The sequence below is a fragment of the Protopterus annectens genome, chromosome 6.part0 (genome assembly GCF_019279795.1).
Source record: "Protopterus annectens isolate FY-2018-M chromosome 6.part0, PAN1.0, whole genome shotgun sequence".
NCBI lineage: Eukaryota > Metazoa > Chordata > Ceratodontiformes > Protopteridae > Protopterus > Protopterus annectens.
This window is the reverse complement of record NC_056737.1, coordinates 667,519,527-667,542,713: the sequence shown is the minus strand read 5'-3', so window position 1 is coordinate 667,542,713 and position 23,187 is coordinate 667,519,527. Positions and strand designations below refer to the sequence as shown.

General features: G+C 39.9%; 1 protein-coding gene across 1 annotated transcript in view; it reads right to left on the bottom strand.

Annotated features, from left to right (window-relative positions):
- Positions 1-379: 379 nt before the first annotated feature.
- ADSS1 (adenylosuccinate synthase 1) overlaps positions 380-23,187 on the bottom strand; it is a 512,348-nt gene continuing 489,540 nt past the window's right edge. Inside the window, exon 13 of the mRNA XM_044074349.1 lies at positions 380-1,823. Coding sequence (XP_043930284.1) covers positions 1,771-1,823 — 53 coding nt within the window. The 3' untranslated portion in view covers positions 380-1,770. The remainder of the gene's footprint in view (positions 1,824-23,187) is intronic.

The following is a 23,187-nucleotide window of genomic DNA, read 5'->3' as shown; positions in this document are numbered from 1 at the left end:
AGTTCAAAGAAACACTCAAAATTAAGATTTTATAGAAGCCTGAAAAAAAAGTTATAGTAGAATTCAAGGGAATCTGTTGCTATTATCAGTGAGCTAGGTTACTGATATTGGAAACATTTAAGACATCATTTGACTTGTAGGCTTGAAGAAGGCTATATGACCATGACTTCTCATGCATGCAGACTTCCAGATTACCTTTTGCTAATACAATGCACTGTACCTATAGGAGAGGTGGGTAGGCATGTATGTACACAATTATGTGGATTAACAATGTAAAGATCATAATGGGGGAGCCTTTTGTGCATTAATGTACAGGTGGTAGCTCAGAGTAGCATTCTATTCTCTCCACGTGTGTGCTGCTTGTATTAAAGACAAGGAATAGTGGCCTTTTATTTTAATGCAGGTTACAATTTAACAATAAACAGATAAAAGACAAAATAGTAAATTTGCCATTATATTGTCTTCCATTTCAGATTTTCTCATACTTAAACATTTTGAATTATATCAGTGAATAAGTAATTTTCTTTTAAACATGATATTTTGTAATGCAGCATTTTGACTTTTGACAGTTTTGACAATCTTTATCACACTATATGGATTGCAGTTTGAATTTCACAATACAGAGCCATATAATTTAATAATTCAGTGGTGGCATATTTGCAGTAAAAAAAATTCTAAAGTTCAGTAGGCAGTGTTTTTAATACCCTTGTTGAAGCTTTGTATGACTTGTTAAAACCTTCTGTGGTCCACTCATGCACAACACTTATCGTGATTCATCACAAATTGTTTTCGCTCTGATACATTTACAGAAGGAGACCTGTTCCCTCACTGTAGCCAGTATAACAGGAATAAGTAACTGCTATAAAATTCAGTTGTATTGTAAACCATGACAATAACCAATGCCTGATATAAGGTACTTAGGAGGCTGTAACATCTGTGTACATTTTTGTTACAATAGAAGGAATATTATTTAGAAGAGGGATACACTTTGGAAGTCTATGTGGTATTAGCACAGACAGGATGTTCATGCATTATGAAGTAATGTTAATAATGGGGAAGTTGCACTATCTCATATGCAAGAAAGGATGAGAAATGCAAATACACTAAATGATGCATCAAATACTTTTAAAAGGGACATAACAAGCTGAATTGACATGCTTGTATTAGATATTCTTTCAGAGCCATTTTACTGTACTATTCCCATCTGAAAAAGTATGTAAGTAAAGCAGCTAAAATGTTATACAAGATGTGGTTGAACTTACCAAGGATCCCTAATTACTTTATTTGCAAAAAATGTATTCTAATTAAACATTTAATTTTAATTACGTATACATCTAAAGCACTGCTGTTAGTTGTACTGTGAAATGCTATGTATAAAGTAAAGTTAACTTACACCTTTGTGGAAAGGGAAAATAAAATATGTTTACGAGACATGGTAAAATAATGGTATTACAAAGCTTGCTATTTAAATAATATTTTCACATTACTATCATATGTTTATTTGCTGTTAAACAAATATTTTTAAGCATAGAAGTACAACTCTGAGCATAGGGACAAGGTATAATTCCCTTAAATAAATATCAAGATTTCTACAGTCATTTCATTTGATCTGAAAAAAATTAAATACTTATGAAATATGATGATTTGTAGTAGCATTCTCCTTAATCGTCTTCCTTTAAATATGCCTTACATTTTCAACGTGACGTCCAGACAGCCATGCCTGAATTGGCTAATTGGTTACAGCATTCCAAAGTGGGTAGTGTTTTTCAATTAAAACAGCTGGATCATGGACTCTCTTGATTTGCCAACACCAACCCATTTAACTGTGAAGATAAAGAAATGTATGACTTAGCTTCAGCACACAGTCATTTTTTTTATTAACATAGTTGTACTTTTGTAATAGCCTCTCTATTCTCCAAGCTATATCAGCTGTAGACCTTCACAATTTATTGAACCACAAAATGTTGAAAGGCAAACTTGTCACTAGTGTTGCATTACACAGTGCATACTGGCTAATTTCTGCACAGTCTATGATTCACTTAAACTATTTTCACCATGTTCTTCTAACAGGAAATAGCCATTTGCAGAAGTTATCATCCAGACAGCCATCTGGATTTTTTTTTCATCCCCTTTACATGTTATGCAAGCAGTTGGGAGAGGGATATGCAATAGATGTCGAGTGGGTTGAAGGCAGTCTTCATGAGTAATTTAGCCATGAAGACAGCCCCTCCCTTCTTTCAGTGGATGACTCCTGCTAGGTCCCTGCTCTTCAGCAGTGATTTAGTATCTTAAATGAAGTAGACATGCTGTGCAGCTACCTTTCATGTCATAGATGTGTCCTGTACGCATACCCCTCAACCTCCTGCATGGGAGAAGTAAGCACCTTTGAACTGTGCAGAGTTTCACAGTGTCCAGTTTCTTGCCTCATAATTTTGGACAGCTCCTCATAAAATATGTGGTTTTCTGGCAATTTTCTGAGGATTGAAGTCCCTAAATAATGACATGCATTTGAGTTTCAGGTTTCATATCCTTCAGAAAATACTCTCTCCATATTTTTTGGGCCTTTTCCCCCCCATTATTTTAGGCTTTTTTTAGATTTAATGCACTACGAGGTTGAGTGGTATGACGTCAGATCATGCATCTTCAATCCTCTCCCTCTCCAGCTGGTTCCTCCAGGGTCCAGAATGCTATCTGAACCTGGATTGTCTGGGCAGTATGTAGGCCTATGTCCCTCAATGCCATGTAAACAGATAGGAAGACTTTCTGACTGAAGAAAGCCTTAATGTTGCAGGTACCAGTTCAATAGAAAAATTCATGACTAAAATATTTCCTGTGGTGTGAACTGTATGCATTGACTCTGCAACTCAGATTTTTCCTGAACTACAACTTATGAGAGTCAGGCAAATTTCACGGGCACCCAAGCTGTCGAGATTCAACACTGCATGACATCCAGTTACATTTGAAGAAATCTCCATTTGTGGGTTATAGACTGATTGCAGTAAAAGTACAACATAATAGATTTTACTGGTGAGTTAGCTGCTTCAAAGAAAGACAGAAATAGTAAGGCACTGTAATATGCACATTGTTTGAGTTCCAGAAGAGCTGAGGGCCTGTTTACCCCGGCTTTCCCTCATCATCTAAGTTACCTATGGTTTTACTGAAACTTAGCTTTTTGGGCTTAAGAGGGCATATCAGTCACTGGCAGATAAATTAAATGATTGTTAATGTGTTGTGATTTTTAAGCAGTTTTCAGAAAAATGAAACTATTTTTAGAGCACTCTAAGAAAAATATTGCACTGTTTAATAACAGTACATAGAGATGCTTCATACATTTTTACCCCCTGGTAGTGGATCAAATGAAACAATTCATATAAACTTAAAAGCAGGGTTCGTGTTAACATTTTGGGGGTCTCCCAGTAAATGTTAATTTGGGGACCTACTGGGCACTCTTACTCTAATTTTCACCCTGCAACTGCCACTCCTCCTAAGCAACCTTTTAGTTCATGCAGCAAAGTTTTAGGTGTACTACGCAGAGACTGACCTGTAGCTACAGTGCTCTTACATTACAACAGGCCTGTATGCCACACTATGATGGCCCCTCTCACAAAGAGACAGTCACAGTTACTGGCATTTAGTTGCAACAACAATGCACCATAACAACTCTATGTACAGGGCTGGACTTGTGTGAACTGGCTGCCTAGGCTCAGCCTATTGTTTAACCCCCCCCCCCCCCAATACACATACAGACACATCCTCCAGTATTCTCCACCTTCATCTTGGGCTCCCCACACCATGCACATTACTTTTTTTCTTCTGTTTCTCACATTTTTTCCTCTTCAGCTTTTTGAACAAGCCATGACTTTCTTGCTATATGCTCTGAAGAACATTTTAGTTTTTTTCCATTTTACACAACCTTTTCATCTAATGACGCCTGAAGAGAAATGTTGATTAGGGAAAGAATTTCAGTGTTGCTGTTCAGCTTTAGTTTTCTTTGCATTCCTTCAATACATCCTGCCTGACCAAGACAGCACAATAATAACAGTTTAGGTAATAAATCAATTAAGCCAGGAGACCTAGAAGCCATATGGTTACAGATGGTCTTGGATGCATTTTAAAGCATTTTCCCAATCTTTTAATCCAATGAGTAAGAAAATAATTTAATTCTTATTTTTTTCTTTCAGTGAAGGCAGAAGTTGTGACCAAGGCTTAATGCTCAAAGCTGACAAACTAGTAGCTCACAATAAACTAACAAGACAATTGTTTGAGGATATAGAGATCATATCTGGGAATACTGCCTGCCTTCCTAAGCCCCCCAAAAAGACAGTCACTGCCTGTGCATCCCTCTGGTGTTAGGTTGGGATGAAAGCATGTGCTTAAATGGCTACATTTATGTATTTCAAGTGACTACTGTCATACATATATACAGCATGCTTCCTCACTCCTCACCCCTACCCCTTAAAGGCAACCACTTCAAGTACCAATCTGATGTGTGATTGTAAGGAAGGTGGTAAGTAGTGATTACAGTAATGTATTCCACTTTGTTGCTTCTATCAGGACATTGCCCCAACACAAGTAATAGTAATGTTCTTTGTACACCTCTGAGGTCTGTAAGAAAAGTAAAAAAAACAAACAATGACTACACTGTCCACAGCACAAACAGAAGCTATACTGACCCAACTGATGTCCATAACCATTAAGGTGTCTGCACAATATCCCAACTAACATCCATACCAAAGAGTAGAAAAGGTCACACAGATAAATCAATTAGTAAAAGCTAGAAGAAAAACCTAGCCAAGGTAGAGTTTTCACTGTGTGATACCTTGAACTTCCTGTAATAGAGGCTTGTGGGATATATGCACATGACCCCTTAAGAACATCACGTGTTTCAGCTATATGACTTCTGAATGTCCATGACTTTTTACATTTTTCCTTTTTAAGTCTTGACGCCTTAATGGTTATAGACATCAGCTGGGTTTAAAGACCCTGTGTTTCTGAAGTATAGCCAAACAGTCCGCTTATGCTGTGCTGATGAGGTCATAAGGAGGCTGAAACATGCATGTCCATAGCTAGTGAGATTTGGCTTTATTGGCCTGAATGAATTCATAACGACTTATGGAGGTTTAAGGTATCACACAGTGAAAACTCTAGCTTGGCTAGGTTTTTCTTGTAGTTTTTACCAATTGCAGTTGTAATCTAGGTGAATAACTAACTGGCAAGTTTAAGTTTTACTATAGCTGATCTTGAATTTTGAAGAAGTACAAATCTCTGTCAAACACAGGAACTTTCCAAAAGTCCAGAATACAGCAAAGCCTGTATTTGGACTACTCTAGGTCAGGAAAGACAGGAAACAAGGATAATTTTTTTTGTTTTTTTTTCTTTTTTGCAACAAACAGCAGGAAAATGAAATAAATATAAATTTGTACTTCTTCAAAATTCAAGATCAGCTATAGTAAAACTTAAACTTGCCAATTAGTTATTCACCTAGATTACAACTGCAATTGGTAAAAACTACAAGAAAAGGCTCAAAAGACAAACCCACCTCCATAGGTATCACAAGGGATAAGAAACTAAGAGTAATGCTACTCAACACCAGAAGTCTAAACCTCAAGATGCACGCACTTGAAACTCTCCTTAGCATGGAGAACATCGATATCTGTGCAGTAACAGAAACCTGGTTCAAGGCTCCTGAGAGCACTCCAGCACTACCAGGTTATACCTCATACCATGCTTTTCGGCCCCAAAACTTGGGCCGAACCACAAAAGGAGGGGGAGTATCAATATTCGTCAAAGATACCCACACCTCCAGGTTGGTGGCACAGCACGAAGCATCAGAGACTATCCATGTGCAACTAACAGTGTGTAAAACTGCCTTCCAGTTTATAGCCTGCTACAGACCACCCTCCCACACCCAGGAACCCTACTCGGCCTTCCTGAGAACACTGGAAAATATGAAGGTCTCTCCAAACACCATTATATTGGGCGACTTCAACTACCCAAACATAAACTGGGAGCATTACTCTAGCTCCAACACCCTAACCCAAAGGTTCCTATAATTTATAAACTCAAATGGTATGGAACAACTTGTTACCACTCCCACAAGAGGGGAAAACATACTGGACCTGATCATCACCAACATGGGGGCTCTATGCTCCAGACCAGAAGTGTATCCCTCACTGGTAAGATCAGACCATAAACTAATCTCACTGGATATTCACATCCAGCTTCTAGAGAAAAATTGCACAGGACACTAAGGATAATCACAAGGCTTTCTTTAGTTATGTTAGGAACCTGGGTGGGAATTCCCAGATATGCTCAGAATTAGTCCAAAATGACAAAAAATACACCGAACCTACAGACATTGCCAACATCCTAGCTGACAGGTTCAGCAAACTCCCCACCAAAAGGGCAAATATCTATCCCAGCAGAGTGCTGCCCCCCTGACATCTCAGATGCTCAGGTAAGAGCCGCCCTCTCCAAAGCAAAAAACACAGCATCAATGGGACCAGATGGTGACCCGGCTGCGTCCTACACGAACTCCAAGAAGAGCTAAACCCAAACATAAAACTACTGTTCAATCTCAGCCTTACTACAGGATATGTACCCAAAGAGTGACGTACAGCAACAGTGGTCCCTCTCCACAAAGGTGGTGCCTCAACGGATCCTGGAAACTATCACCCCATAAGCCTGACTAGCTTGGTCTGCAAAGCTATGGAAAGGATCATCATGGACCTCATAAATAAAGATATTGGGGACCTACAGACACTGGATCCTACCCAGTTTGGCATTGTTAAGGGCAGATCCTGCCTCTTAAACCTGGTTGATTTCTTTGAAACAGTCACTAAGGCCATTGATGAGGGGAAGGTGGTCCACACAGCCTACCTGGACCTCGCAAAAGCCTTCTATACAATACCCCACTCAGGCATTATAGATAAGCCCACCAGATTAAATATAAACCCCTATGTCACTAGATGGGTTACAAACTGGCTCAAGGACAGAACCCACATGGTTAGAATTGCTGGAGTCATGTCAGACTCCAAACCAGTTACAAGTGGCGTCCCACAAGGCTCAGTCCTGGGACCTCTCTTGTTCGGTATATATTTCTCGGAGGTACAGGCCAACACAGAAGGACTGTGGCTGACCAAGTTCGCAGATGACTGCGAACTAGGCGCCATAATCGACTCTCCAGCCGACACAAGCATCCTACAAAAGGGCCTCATAGAAACAGACAACTGGTGCCAGAGCCATGGCCTCAAGCTAAATGCCAAAAGTGTATAGTCATCCCTTTGGCAAAACAAAGTGCCCACAAATTACCACATAGGTGGTAATCCATTAAGTACGGAAGAAGTAATTAGGGACCTTGGGACCCAAGTTGATAGCAATCTCTCATTTGAAAACCACGTGGCCAAAGTGGTTAGAAAAACATTTTATATAGCCCACCTAATCATGAAGGGATTCACATCTAGATCAGGGGAGGTCATCGTGCCTCTTTACTCATCCCTCATCAGGCCCATAATTGAGTACAATGCCCCTTTTGGGATGTACCTTACCAGACATCTGCAGCAACTGGAAAGACCCCAAAAGTACCTCACCAAGAGGATCAAAGGGCTCAAACAGATGCCATATGCTGCCCGGTTAAAGAAACTCCAGCTCTACTCAGTGGCATACTGCCTGCTCAGAGGCGATCTGTGCCTGACGTATAAAGCCATGTCCAACCCGGAATTAATGGACATGCTGCACCTCAGAAAATTCAAATCCTATTGAGCTACGCGCTTGAGAGACTTGCACCTCAGCACTGAAATAAATAGGACATGCTGGAGGGACAGATTCATAAAACAGAGGCTCCCTTCACTCTGGAATAAAATCCCAGTCCAGGTTAGGCAGAGTCCCTCACTGACTCTCTTCAAGAGGAATCTTGAAGAGTGGATGGGAGATCGTAGGTTTACCCCGGGTATCACTTCTGTGTCACTGTTAGACAGAGGCACAGTATACTAACCTCGAAAAAGGGCATAGCAAAATTCATTTAAAATGGGTGGCGAAAGCCAAACACACTCTGGCTAGGCTTATAAATGCCCTAGGGCAGATAGCCTAGTATGAACCTATGAAACCTTCTCATGTCAGATCCAGCATTCCATCTATGTAAGGAAATGGAACCAATAAGTCATGTGCATAACATCAACCATATAAAGTTTTCATGTGTTAATCGAAGAGACTCATGCTATTTCAGTAACATTACTAGAGGCACTTTTGCTATAATGACTAAAAGAGAAGCAAGCAACCTTGCCTCATGTCCCCATAAGCAAGATATTCTGAGAGATATAAGGGCCCACTTTAATGCAACTCTGTTAATGTTGATACTGTGATTGAATGGTGGAAATGAACTCTACCTAAACTCCCAAATGTTTAAGTGTAAAAAATAAACACAAATCAATCATATGTCAAATTAATACTATCAAATGCCTTTTTGGCATTATGGCTAAGAGTCAACGGTCCGGTATATAATCTTCCAAGATGGTATGATGCTGCCAGCCCAGGTAGCTGGAATTTTGTAAATAATTCTATGTTACTTGTGAATACTGCTATGATTTATACAGAACTATATGTTATGTACTGAGCTTCAAGAATGTAACCACGGTGTACCCTACTTGAAAAGAACAGAAATGTATATAAACTATATACCTGTGCAAATGTATGTTTTAATAGTAGAATCTGGAACATACAGAGTTAACTTGCAAAGCTTCAAGAAAATAAGTTGAAGTGTTTTACGATGTGCTATAAAAGTTTGTTAATGCAGCAAGCATTCACAATGTCTGGAGCTAGAAGTTTCTTTCTATTGTCTTGAAACAGAAATAATTATTAGGTTTAAAATTTAAAGTATCTTTATTGCTCTGTGACTTCCTAGCAGCTGCACATCTGGGAGATAAGTATTTTTAACACAGATATGTTAGTATCTTGTTAGCCTGGGAACTGAAGACAGGTGACAAAGTGGATGTCATCCAAACTAACCCAGCAACCTGGGAAAAAGGGTTACTGTATAGAGATGGACCCCTGAGGGAGGGTTAGAGGGTGACAGAATGCAGCAGTTGGTAGTGCCCAGAGCCTACCATCTGGCACTCCTAGCCATGGCTCATGATATTCCCTTTGCAGGTCATATGGGCATAAAACATACCAAGAGGTGTATTATGCAGACCTTCTATTGGCCTTGGATTTCCAGAGATGTAACGGTACTACAGGACCTGTGAGCAGTGCCAAAATGTAGGCAAGGCAGGAGACAAGGTGAAAGCTCCTTTGATACCTTTGCCTGTGATTGAGGACCCATTTCAGAGGGTAGCTATGGATATTTTGGGGCCTCCGAGTACCCCAGGTTCCACAGAGAAAAAGTATATCCTAGTGGTAATAAATTATGCTACCAGATACCCTGAGGCAGTGACTCTGTCCGCCATTGAGGCAGAAAAGGTGACAAATGCTTTGTTAAAGATTTTCAGCAGGTTAGGTTTCCCAAAAGAAATACTGACTGACAGAGGTGCCAATTTCATTCAGACCTGCTGGCTTGTCTGTGGAAGTACTGTGGGGTAAAGCACCTAAAGACCACCTCCTACCATCCCCAAACTAATGGTCTTGTTGAGAGGTTAAACTCTACACTCAAGTCCATGATACAGGTATTTGCAGACCAGTTCAAGAGGGAGTGGAACAAATATTTTCCCCATCTGTTGTTTGCTTAGAGAGAGAGGTGCCCCAAGAATCCACAGGTTTTTCACCCTTTGAGTTGTTGTATGAACATAGGGTGTGGGGGCCTCTAGTTTTGATTTGAGATGAGTGGGAAGATGAGTGTGAATTTCAGAAGAAGTCTATTGTGACATATGTCCTAAACCTCAGGACAAGGCTCAGGGAACTCATGGGCTTGGTCCAGAAGAACCTGGCAAAAAAACAATAGCAGAAAAAGGTCTGGTATAACAGAAAGTCTTGAGCTAGAGAGTATGCTGCAGGGCAGAAGGTAATGTTTCTCATTCCTGTCAGACACAACAAGCTGCAGACAGCCTGGGAGGGACCCTACAAGGTGGTAAGGAAGGTCAGTGATGTCAACTACATGGTAGAACTGCTAGGCAGGGGCACAAATTGTACCATGTTAACATGATGAAACCTTACCATGATAGGGAGGCCCTTGTGCTGAGTATTTGCAGTGGATTGCAGGAGGAGTCTGAGGAGTATCTGGTGACTGATCTCCTCAGTAAGGCTCGGACTGACACCTCAGTGGAAGGGGTAACAATGTCCCAGCAGCTATCCCCTGCCCAGATTCAGGAAATCTGAGCAGTGCTACAGGAGTTTGGGGACATGTTCACTGGGAAACCAGGACCCACCTGGTGCAGCACCATGTGGATACAGGACCCCAAAGGCCTATTAAGCAGGCTCCTTATATGGTGCCTGAGAGAGTCAAACAGACTCTGAGGGAGGTGATACAGGAAATGCTGGAACTAGGGGTAATTCAGGAGTCCAGCAGTCCCTGGGCCTCCCCAGTGATGCTGGTACCAAAGAAGGATGGCAGCACCAGGTTCTGTGTGGACTACAGAAAATTAAATAGCCACACAGAGTAAGATGCTTACCCCATGCCTAGGACAGATGAAACCCTAGAGCAGCTGGGTGGGGCTAAGTATCTTACCACCACTGATATTACCAAGTGTTACTGGCAGGTGACCTTGACTCCCAGTGCTAGAGAGATGTCAGCCTTTGTGGCTCCTTTTGGCTTGTATAAGTTCACAAAGATGCCTTTTGGGATGAAAAATGCACAGTGACTTTCCAGAGGCTGGTAGATCATATCCTAGCAGGAGCAGGAGATTTTGCCCTTGCATACCTAGATGATATTACCATCTACAGCCATTCCTGACAAGAACACCTTCAGCATGTCAGGGAGGTGCTGGGCAGACTACAGAGGGCAGGGTTGACCATTAATCCTAGAAAATGTCAGGTGGGTATGGCAGAGGTCTCCTACCTGGGACATAGAGTGGGGAGTGGTAATGTCAGGCCAGAGCCTGCCAAAGTGGAAGCCATTCAGGCATGGCCTGCCCCTGTTACCAAAAAGCAGTTGAGGGCATTATTAGAGACAGAAGGGTACTACAGAAAGTTCGTCCCCAACTGTAGTACCAAAGCTGCTCCCCTCACAGACCTGTCAAGGAAAAACAGGCCAGATAAGGTAGTGTGGACCCCAGCATGTGAGCAAGTATTCCAGAAGCTTAAAGGAGGTTTGGGAGGACCCTTGTGTTAGCCAGCCTAGATTACAGCAAAAATGTTGTTGTGCAGGTGGATGCTTCAAACCATGGGGTGGGGGCAGAGGGAGAAGAGCACCCAGTGGTATATCTCAGTCATAGGCTCCAAACCAGGGAGGAATGCTATGCAGCTATAGAAAAGGAATGTCTAGCCATAGTGTGGGCACTGCAGAAACTTCAGCCTTATCTGTGTGGAAAGAAATTCACTGCAGTTACAGACCACAATCCCATAACATGGCTACATTGAGCCAGCCAGCAAAATGCCAAGTTACTAAGGTGAAGCCTAGGGTTGCAAGCATATGATATGACAATGCAGCACTGCAGTGGGGTTAGCAATGCCAATGCAGATGGGCTCTCAAGACAGGGAATGGGGTAAGATATTCCCAGATAGGCTCAACCCTCTCAAGTAAGGTTTATCAATGGTTGCTTGACAAACTAGCTTGATTTTTCAGGGGGGGGGGATTGTGATGCTGCCAGCCCAGCTAGCTGGAATTTTGTAAATAATTCTGTTATTTGTGAATATTGCTATGATTTATACAGAACTACATGTTATATACTGAGCTTCAAGAATGTAACCACAGTAACCCCTTCTGGAAAAGAACAGAAATGTATATAAAGTATATAACTGTGCAAATGTATGCTTTAATAGTAGAAGATGGAACATACAGAGTTAACTTGCAAAGCTTCAAGAAAATACGTTGAAATTAAAAGTGTTTTACGATGTGCTATAAAAGTTATTTAATGCAGCAAGCAGACACAATGTCTGGAGCTAAAAGTTCCTTTCTATTGTCTTGAAACAGAAATAATTACTAGGTTTAAAATGTAAAGTGTTTTAATTGCTCTGTGACTTCACAGCAGCTGCACATCCGGGAGATAAGTATTTTAACACAGATATGTTAGTATCTGGTTAGCCTGGGAACTGAAGGTAGGTGACAAAGAGTGATATCATCCAAGCTAACCCAGTAGTAATGTTGATTATTAATTTAAGGACTCTTTCAGAGAAAGTCTATGCATTTTGCATCTTGTCTTGGATCTAGAAACATCCATTCAGCACTTCCCATCTGCATTTGCTTTGCTCTGTAAGTAAGGTTTTGGCATATTATTTCTTTAGAGATAGATAGGAATATAGTAAAGATTAGTTTAGATGTTTTCTGTATTTATTTGAAATGGTCCTTCAATGTTGTTTTAAAATATTTCCTGTGATTCTGAACTCTGTAGTTACTGTATTGAGTGAGTATTGTCTTGTTCTTTTATTATTTATTATTAAATATATTTAAACCTTTTAATTGTGGCTGGTTTGTTTAGAGATATTTAAGCTCTTAAAGTACTTGCATATGTATTTGGTGACACTGTATAGGCCACTCCAATAGCCTTAGTCTTGATCACACTTGTCATTTGGATAATAGTAACATTACACAGTAGGACTGGTCACCCTTTGATAAGGGCCTTATAGTAGCTGATAAATAAGGGTAGCTGGTGGCAGCTGCTACTACCTTATAGTCTGGGCAGAAGGGGCATAGCTAGTAAACCTGTGCCAGCCTTTCACAGGTGTGTGTTTGTGTATATGTCAAATCTCAAAGTATGTGTGTGTGTGTGTGTGTGTGTGTGTGTGTGTGTGTGTGAGCTGCTTGGGCTGGGACATGATGCACTGGTTGGACAGAGAGGGTGATGGGGGGTTTGGCTTGGCCATTCGGCTGAGATCTCAACCCTATAGTTGTGCCAGTGGGGAGTCTTATTGGGGATCTGGAGAAAGAGGCAGAAAGCAGCCCCAGACTGACTGTGATCTCTGTGAGTTCTTAAGGGAAATTGTACTTTACTGTGTGTGTACTTGTAATCCTCCCAATGTGTACATCCCTCACTGGTGTTAGTGGTGAAGATTTGAGCTCCTTGATTACTGGGCCAGTACAGGGGTGTCATAGATGGCTGCACACAATTCTGTCTCTCCCAGTCTGAAAACAGAAACTTAGCAGAGAAACCAGTGGACCTAGATTTTTGGGTAAATTTCAGTAACTGACTATTAAGTGCACTGCCTGGATGCCAGGAAAAAATAAATATAAAAGCCCTGGAGGAAAATCATCTGCAAAAGGTGAGGAAAAACAGACTTGGAGAAGTACTGCAGTTGTTCAACAAGAAGCAGTACAAGTTCCAGATATGGCTTCCAGTAACCTAGAGGAAAGTATAAAGCAGCTGCACACAAACCTGGTTAAAATAAACCAAACCCTCATGGAGTATATCAACACAAACAACAAAAAGCTGGAAAAAATGGAAGAAGCTTTAAACAGATATTCAGATAAGGTGATAAAACTGCAAAACTCAGAGGATGAAATGAAGAAAAGGCTGGCTAAATATGAGACTGCACAATAAGAGATGTTTCAAAAAATAATAGAATTAGAGGACAGAGCATGTAGGGAAAACCTGAGATTTTCTGCTGAACCAGATAAGTTGAAAAGAACAGACTGTATTAAGTTTATGAAAGCACAATTAAGCAATTGGACTGGCATTCCACAACAGGAATTGTTAATTGAAAAGGCACATTATGTGTATGCTCTAAATCTGGTTACTAGAAAACAACCTAGACCTTTAATAGTAAAGATGCAGTCTTATCGGTAGAAGGAGTTGATTCTTACAAAACTGTGGAAGAAGGGCAAAGTACTAAAAGTGGGAGAGAGCAGAGTGTCTGTGGAGAATGACTACTCATTATATACCAGGCAGAACAGGAGTAAATATATTCCAGAGAGAGGAAGGGTCTGGTTAAGACAATATGACAAAAGAAAAATTAGTGTGATTTTTCTCATGCTTGCATAGGAGAATGACTGGCTCAAGGCCCTTGGCTTTATCCAGTAACAAGTTTAAACATAAAGCAATTAAATGAAAAAGAATATTGAACATTATAAGGCTTTTTATGGTAAACAATGTATCCTAAGCAGTTTTGTGTCTGGTTTGCATGTCCCTAGAAGACAATCTGATAAAGAGAAATGGCTTGCAGAAAGTGTTTACTGAAACCATTCAATTGTTTTTCTCAGCTGGAAGAGGTAAAAATATAAGACAAAACCAGGCAGCACTTACTAAAAGCACAGACTGTATCATGCGTCTTAGCATGAATGACCTTTTTGGTTAACCCTAGTCCATCTGTGTGGCTATCAGTTTAGAAGTTTTGTTCTTATTAGGAAGGTAAAACATCAAATTTTGAGTATGTACACAGTTTTGTGTGTTATTATTAAGTTAATAGGTTTTAGGGGGGTATTTGGGTGTTTGTTTTTTGTTTGAGGGCTTTCAATAAAACAAATGTTTTGTGAGATATATCATAGGCTCAAATGGATATGGCAAGAAACAACTGTGTAAAATATCAAGCTGCCAAACAATATATGTATGTAACATAAAAGTTACATTTAAGAAAAAAGCAGTTGTACATAAAAGGTGAGACAATAGCTATATAAGAAAATAATGCTTTCTGAAATGTCTTTAAATCTGAATGGTCTCACAGATAAATACAAAAAAGTAGGAGTAGTGAACTGTATTAAAAAATGTAGAGTGCAAATAGCTATGCTACAGGAGATACACCTGGAAAGAATTGAATATGTGAATTTGATAAAGAAAGGTTTTCAGGATGGTTATTCAGTGGAATACCTGAGGCAAAGGGAAAGAGGAGAATTATCTTAATTGTCAGAGGAGCTCCAACAGTGAGGAAGAAAATACAATAACAGTAGATTTGTAGTACTAAGGGACTACTGGCAAGGGAGGAGGAGTACACTGGCATATATTTACATTCCACCTAAAACTGTTATAATGAAGGTTATGCTTAAGAACATTCTGGGAGAAATCATCAGTTTTCAGGAAGGAATATTACTTATAGGTGGAGACTGGAATTTGGTTTGTAACAGTGAAGATGTGTCTGGGGGGCCCAGAAGGGAAAATATAACAAAGGATGGTAGATTTTTGAAGAAATTTATTAAAATGTTTGGCATGAAAGATGTGAATTCAGTACTAGGAGTTTGGAGTGAATTTACATATTATTCTCCAAGATACAAAAAGTGGACTAGGTTAGCTAGAATTTATATTTCACAGGAACATGTACACTTATTTGAAGGTCTTGAAATGCACCCAATAACAATTTCAGATAATCCACCAATAATAACTAAATTAAAAAAAAAAGTAATGAAATAAAAATGAGACATTGGTGCTTTCCCACCTATCTGTTGAAAAGAGAGGAATTTAAGGAATGGGTTTTGGAAATTATTCAGAAGCTATTAGAGAAGATTTATTTATTTATTTAACATTTGTTTACCAGGAAAGTCTGATTTGGAACAAAGTCAATTTTCAGTGGAGGCCTGGGAAGAAACGCTCCAGACACGTCTTTGTAACATGGGAGGAAACTGGAGTACCCCGAGAAAACCCACATGAACGCAGGGAGGACATGCAGACTCTGCACAGAAGGCATTCCAGCTGAGAGTCGAACTGGAGAACCTTTTGCTGTGAGGCAACAATGCTACCACTGCACCACTGCACCATTTCTTCTGAAAATATAGCTAGGGAGTGGGATAAAATTAAAGTGGAGTTTAAAACTAGGGTGGAAATAAAGGAAAGGGAGATATGGTTAAGAAGTAACAAGAATTTAGAGGGACTGACAAATGTTAAAGTATTGCAAAACAGGGGGAATCCCACAGAACAAGAAGAGTAGCAACTGCAGAATGCTAGACAGAAAATAAGGGATTACCACAATAATGTGCATGAGTTTAGCAAGATTGCTGTCAAGCAACTGTTTTTTGATAATAACTCTAGAGCACAAAAACTCAGGCAGCAGAAAGTAGAAAGGGCTATAACCAAGTTTAGGGAGACTAAAACAATGAAAATAACAAGAGATCCTGTAGAAGTAGTAGAAATATTTTAGAAATTTTATGAATGCCCGTATAAAGCAAGGAAATATGGAAATCAAGAAAAGATACAGATGGGAATGTTTATGAAAGAGTTAAATATGCCAAGGTTATAGGTAGAGGTGGCTCAATTACTAACAGGATGTGTGAAAATGAGATAAAAATGGTGATGTATAACCAATCTATAGGAAACACCCCAGGAACAGATGGTATTCCAGTGGAAGTTTGGAAGCAAGGAGGGAAATTACTGATAAAGATAAGGAATGTTTTGTTTAACAATATTTTAAGAGGAGGAGCAGTACCAACATCCTGGAAGAAAGTAGTGGTAGCTGTAATACCTAAAGAGGGTAAAGATATATCGGATCCAGCTTCATACAGGCCCATTTCAATACTAAACCATGAATATAAAGTGTTTATGTCTATAATGGCTAAAAGAATAGCAAAAGTGATGCCAAAACTGATAGATATGGATCAATGTGGTTTTGTGGAGGGGAGGCAATCATTTGACAACATAAACAGAATAGTGATGATCCAGAGAAGCAAAAATGTAAGAAAATACCACTGTTGCTGGTGGGTCTTGATGCAGAGAAAGCATTTGACAGAGTAAGCTGGGACTTCATGAGTAGGGCAATGTGAGTAATTTCTTTCCCTGATAAAATTATAAGGTTAATTAGGAGTATATATGAGGGATTGGAGGCAAAAATTAAAGTGAGTGGGGTCCTCTTTGATAATTTCTGCTTTAGTAGAGGAACCAGGCAGGGGTATCCTATTTCCCCTTTGTTATTTGCATTACATTTAGAACTGCTGGCAAAGAAAATAAGGGACTCAGAAATTAAAGGATATAATTGGCATGGTAGTCAAGAAAAGCTGGCTCTATTTGCTGATGATATTATTTTATACCTGGCAAAACCAGAAAGGGACATTACAGTCTTGTGGGACACTTTAAAGCAGTTTCACATCTTCTCAGGATACAAAATTAATGAAGATAAAACAAAGGCAATAGTGGTAAATTATGTACTCTCACATAAATTGGTCCAGCAATATCCATATATATGGGGACATGATAAAATTAAGTATTTAGGAGTATGAATTAAAAATGATTCCATTTTGACAGCTAAGAATATGTGGGAGAAGACTAAACAGAAGATAATACAAAAACTGAGAAACTGAAAGTTTTGGTATACGAATATGGATAATAAGATACAAGCAGTTAAAATGTTTTAGTCCCTTTGGTTTTGTACAGAGGTCAGGCATATTTGTATCATCCAGAGAAGTTGTGGATAGCAGTTAAAAAAGAACTGAAGGATTTTATCTGTAAGGGGAAGACTGCAAAGGTCAAGTGGGATAAGCTGATTCTTCCAAAAGAACAAGGGAGACTAAGATTACCAGATTTGAAGGGGCATTTTAGAGCAACATAGTTAAGGCTCTTATACATAACACAACCAAAAAACTATAATTCAAAGTGGAAAGGGATGATGATGATGATAGAGGGGAGCATATAAAATACTGCATGATAAGTAAAAGAATCAATCAGAGGAGTTTAGCAAGGATTGGGATGAAGCTAAACGCCAAAAAGTGTATAGTCATCCCCTTTGGCAAAAACAAAGTGCCCACAAATTACCACATAGGTGGTAATCCATTAAGTACAGAAGAAGTCATTAGGGACCTGGGGACCCAAGTTGATAGCAATCTCTCATTTGACAACCATGTGGCCAAAGTGGTTAGAAAAACATTTTATATAGCCCACCTAATCATGAAGGGATTCACATCTAGATCAGGGGAGGTCATCATACCTCTTTACTCATCCCTCATCAGGCCCATAATTGAGTACAATGCCCCTTTTGGGATGTACCTTACCAGACACCTGCAGCAACTGGAAAGACCCCAAAAGTACCTCACCAAGAGGATCAAAGGGCTCAAACAGATGCCATATGCTGCCTGGTTAAAGAAACTCCAGCTCTACTCAGTGGCATACCGCCTGCTCAGAGGCGATCTGTGCCTGACGTATAAAGCCATGTCCAACCCGGAATTAATGGACATGCTGCACCTCAGAAAATCCAAATCCCATCAAGCTACGCGCTCGAAAGACTTGAACCTCAGCACTGAAATAAATAGGACATGCTGGAGGGACAGATTCATAACCCAGAGGCTCCCTTCACTCTGGAATAAAATCCCAGTCCAGGTTAGGCAGAGTCCCACATTGACTCTCTTCAAGAGGAATCTTGATGAGTGGATGGGAGATCGTAAGTTTACCCCGGCTATCACTTCTGTGTCACTGTTAGACAGAGGCACAGTATACTAACCTCAAAAAAAGGCATAGCAAAATAAATTTAAAATGGGTGGCGAAAGCCAAACACACTCTGGCTAGGCTTATAAATGCCCTAGGGCAGATAGCCTAGTATGAACCCATGAACCTATGAACCTATGAGAGTAGATAAGCAATTCATAAAGACACAGTGGGGGATATATGTATATCCCCCAAATATGCAACAAGGTCTAGATGATTTATGATCTTTGCTTGGAACTGTTTGCATAGGTATTTTTATACCCCAAGTAGACTCCAAAGAATTTTTCCTGAGGTAGACAGCAAATGTTGGAGGTGTGATAAGGAAGAAAGAGGTAACTGGGAACATATTTTCTGGGAGTGTAATGAGTTGGCAGAGATTCCCCTGCAGACTGCTCTGTCAGAGATACCAGGTGAGCAGATTGGTGTAACTAAGCAGATTATTATTTTGAGCTATGATACAGAATTGGAATTGTTTAGACATAGTAAGGCCTTGCTAAGTCTAATTATGGTGGAGGCCAAAAAAGCAATTACTTGAAAGTGGAAATCATAGTCTAAACCAACTTTTCCAGAAGTAGTGAATATAGTAACAGAGATAAAGTAACTGGAGTTGGTATCTTTAGAAAAGGGAAGGGCCAAAATACATAGGAAAAAATGGGAACTGTGGGAACATTATATGCAGAGAAGGAACAAGGTTTAAAAGAAGGCAGGATTTGAATGAGCTATGTAATACTTAATTAACAATGACTGGCTATATTATAAGTGATGTGTAATCGTTGCAACTACAGTTGTCTCAACGGGGTCTGTGATGCATAATGTTTGCAACTAAAATTGTGTTGTGGTTTGTTTTTTCATTTAAACAAATGTAAGACTGCCTACGTCATATGTGATAATTTAATAAAAATGTTTTTTTTTGTTATATAAAAACAGTGGGGTATGCATATGTATGATTTAGAGACAAAAAAGGAATCTGTCTTTTAGCTTTTATTTGCTTTCCCATAACAACATTCAAACAATTTGGAAGAATAAGTTGTGGAAGCAAAATATTTTAATTTCTGGGACAATATGCTCATATATACCCTATACTTTAAATTGAAAGAGATGGGATGCTAACTATCACATGGGAAGGAAACTTCTCCTGACTTAGGTACTATCACTGTTTTCTCTCCCTTTACTGACTGTAGATGCTTTAAAAAAAGACAAAAGCAGCATTGATCATTGAAATTACTATACCCAGTCATTATATTGTCTTATGTATACAGAGGCACAAAGTCATAAAATACAAGGATTTGTTAGCAGAAATGAGAGCAATGTGTAAGAAAGATAACTAGACAGTTCTTATAGTGGTAAGAGCAACAGGACTAATACAAATAATTTACAATTGTACTTAAATATGCTACCGATACATGTAAATCAGTATGAACTGCAGAAGGAAGTAATTCTGGGTACTTTGCTGGTGCTGAGAGAATCACTGTTGGCTAACATCAAAGACTGAAACAATACTAATTTCATGAGCTCTAACTGCACCCTAACTTAGGAATAGGGTCATACTAGTCACCAGTGGTATCTTCCTAACAGACCTTGAGAAGGTGTCTCAAAACTCCATTGTATAATCATAGGAGCCTCTAGCAAAGTCTGCCATAGCTAACATAATGTAGCACAACTCTTGCATAGGAACATTAAGGTGTAGGTAACAAGAAAAGATTGAAAGTAATCTAACCCCCTCCACCTATATTTCATCCCAGCAAAAGTGCTGTTCCCTTTGTCTAATTCATCTAATTCTTTACACTGTTCTAAAGTGGACAAAGGCCACACTGCCACCTCTACTTTTTTACTTATTTTTTTTTTAGGGAAGTGTACAGCACATGCAAACTAAACCTTTACTTTGTAAAATTCTCATGCTCAGCCTGCATTAAACCATACTCATAACTGTAATACAGCCTCATAATCTAAACATACAAACCCTACCCATAGTCAAAGAAAACAAGATATTTACATATTTGAACATTACTATTCAGAGTAATCACTACCTCTTTAGCAGTATGAACAAATCCTAACCTTAGAAGGAGAAGGAAGCCACTCCCACACCACTGTGATTCTGATCATACATTTCCATTGTACACAGAAGATAGAAAACTCAAAATTTCAGTTTAAAACATTTTACGTATCCACCGAAGCATCATCCATGGTATCTTTCACTTCATCCTGATCCAATTTTGTGCATGTCATACCCAGATGTTCACCTCTGTTGCTGTTTCCTGGTGGTATTCCCCACATTGAACTATGGTGTAGACAGTTTCCTTTTATCCAAGCCAGCATTGCATGCAGGCAATAATAAGGCAATATTTTTGTGCTATATTAGAAAGTATAAAACAGCAACAAAGTACTGTAAAATCTCATAGTAGTCTTGTTAAGTGTACAGCACTTAACTAAATCCTGAATGCTAGCTTTAATACCATTGTTCTTCAAAACTTGATGCATGCAGCATGACATGCCTCTGCTTTACCAGGAGCAGAAAGTCATTATCAAGCTGTACATAATTTATCAGTTTTACTGGGCATTAATGAATAGACCCTCTTCAGAACCTGCTGCTTAAATGAGTATCTCAGGCATAATCGTAGCTTAAGGTATTGCACTAGGATCTCTAGGTTTGGCCCACATCGACCTATAAACTCACTCTATCTCAAGAATTCCTCATTCTGGAGAGCAGAGTACTTGAGATAATCAACATATTAAGAAACCCCAATTGATATGTACCTTCACATTGTCTAGTCCATCAAGTTTACAGTGGCTTAGTGCAGTGTGCTGGAGCAGAATTTACAAATGACCAACCTACACTAGGCTATTAATGTCTGATTCTTGATCAGAACAACTGTACCTCACTGAGGTAGTGATTAACAGTTCAGGTGGCATATGTTCCATGCTTTCAGTAGGAGTTTGGGGTAGAGTGAGGGTATTAACAGATTCACAAGCCATAGCAAGAGTAATAGAGCAATATTAAATAGGCTCTGAATGCTGTAGTAGGACAAACAGACTTAGGGGCATTACAATTATTCACAAATTCAAAGGATCCCAGCTAAATGCAGAGTCAGTAGGGGTGAGTCTCAACAAAATTACTGACTGATATGCACTGCAGGATGCCCATAACAGGACTGACAAAAAAAGTTGCCCCTCTAAGAGTAACAGAGCTGCAGAATTAGGAAGCTTAGTGTATTAACAATATACACAAAACCAGGAGGATCAGCAGAGTCATCGGGACTGTAGTAGAATTTATATAGTCAGGAGAATCTCAGCAGGATTATAGGAGAAAATATTTTCTCAGCAGGGATACAATTTTTGAAGAATCACAGCAGGACTAAAGGAGAGAAGTAATTTCTTGACAAACTACTACCTCGCAAAATTGATTTTCACGTCAGTAGTCGTTATAACCTGAAATAAAAATTCCAACACCTCAAAAGAGTTAGCACACTTAAGTCATCCAAACTCCAACAGGACAGTAGCAGTAGCTAATGCAGTGCTCATAGGTTCATAGGTTCATAGGTTCATACTAGGCTATCTGCCCGAGGGCATTTACAAGCCTAGCCCATCGTTTTGTGGCTTACGCCACCCCTTAAGTATGGGGAACTATACCCATTATTTTGCTGTGCCTCTGTCGAGCAGTGACACTGAGGTAATCCCTGGGGTATATTTGCGATCTCCCATCCATTGGTCAAGATTTCTCTTGAACAAGGCCAGCGAGGTGCTCTGCCTCACATATACCGGGATTTTGTTCCACAGCATAGGGAGTCTTTGGGTGATGAATCTATCCCTCCAGCACGTCCTATTAATAGCCGTGTCGAGGTTTAAGTCTCCGCCCTTGTGGCTCTGGTGGATCTAGATTTTTGAGGTGAAGCATATTCATCAAATCTGGGTTTGACATGGCCTTGTATGTTAGGCAAAGGTCACCTCTGAGCAAGCGGTGCGACTGAATAGAGCTGGAGTTCTTTCAGTCGGGCAGCATAGGACAGATTTTGAGACCCTTTATCCTTTTGGTGAGGAACTTTTGTGGTCTCTCCAGCTGCTGCAAGTGTCGGGTCAGATACATTCCGAATTGGGCATTGTACTCAATCATTGGTCTGATGAGTGATGAGTAAAGGGAGACCATGACCTCCCTTGATCTAGATGAGAATCCCTTCATGATAAGGTGGGCAATGTAGAAGGTCTTCCTAACTACTTTAGCTACATGGGTGTCGAATGACAGACTACAATCAACCTGGGTCCCCAAGTCCCTGATAACTTCTTCTGTGCTCAGTGGATTGCCACCTATTTGGTAGCTAGGGGTAACCTTGTTTTTCCCGAAGGGTATGACTATGCATTTTTGGCATTTAACTTTAGGCCATGGCTCTGGCACCAGTTATCCGCTTCTGTGAGACCCTTCTGAAGGATATCTGTGTCAGATGTGTTTTCTACTATGGCTCCCAGTTTGCAGTCATCTGCAAACTTTGTCAGCCATAACCCTCCTGTGTTTGCTTGTACTTGGAAAAGTAGATGCCAAACAAGAGTGGGCCCAGGACTGAGCCCTGTGGGACCCCACTTGTGACAGGCTTTGAGTCTGACATGGCGCCAGCAACTCTGACCCTGTGGGTTCTGTCACTCAGCCAGTTTGCAACCCATCTTGTGATGTATGGGTTAACATTTAAGCTGCTGAGTTTTTCAATGATACCCGAGTGAGGTATTGTATCGAAGGCCTTCGCCAGATCCAGGTAGGCTGTATGGACTGCCTTTCCCTCATCAA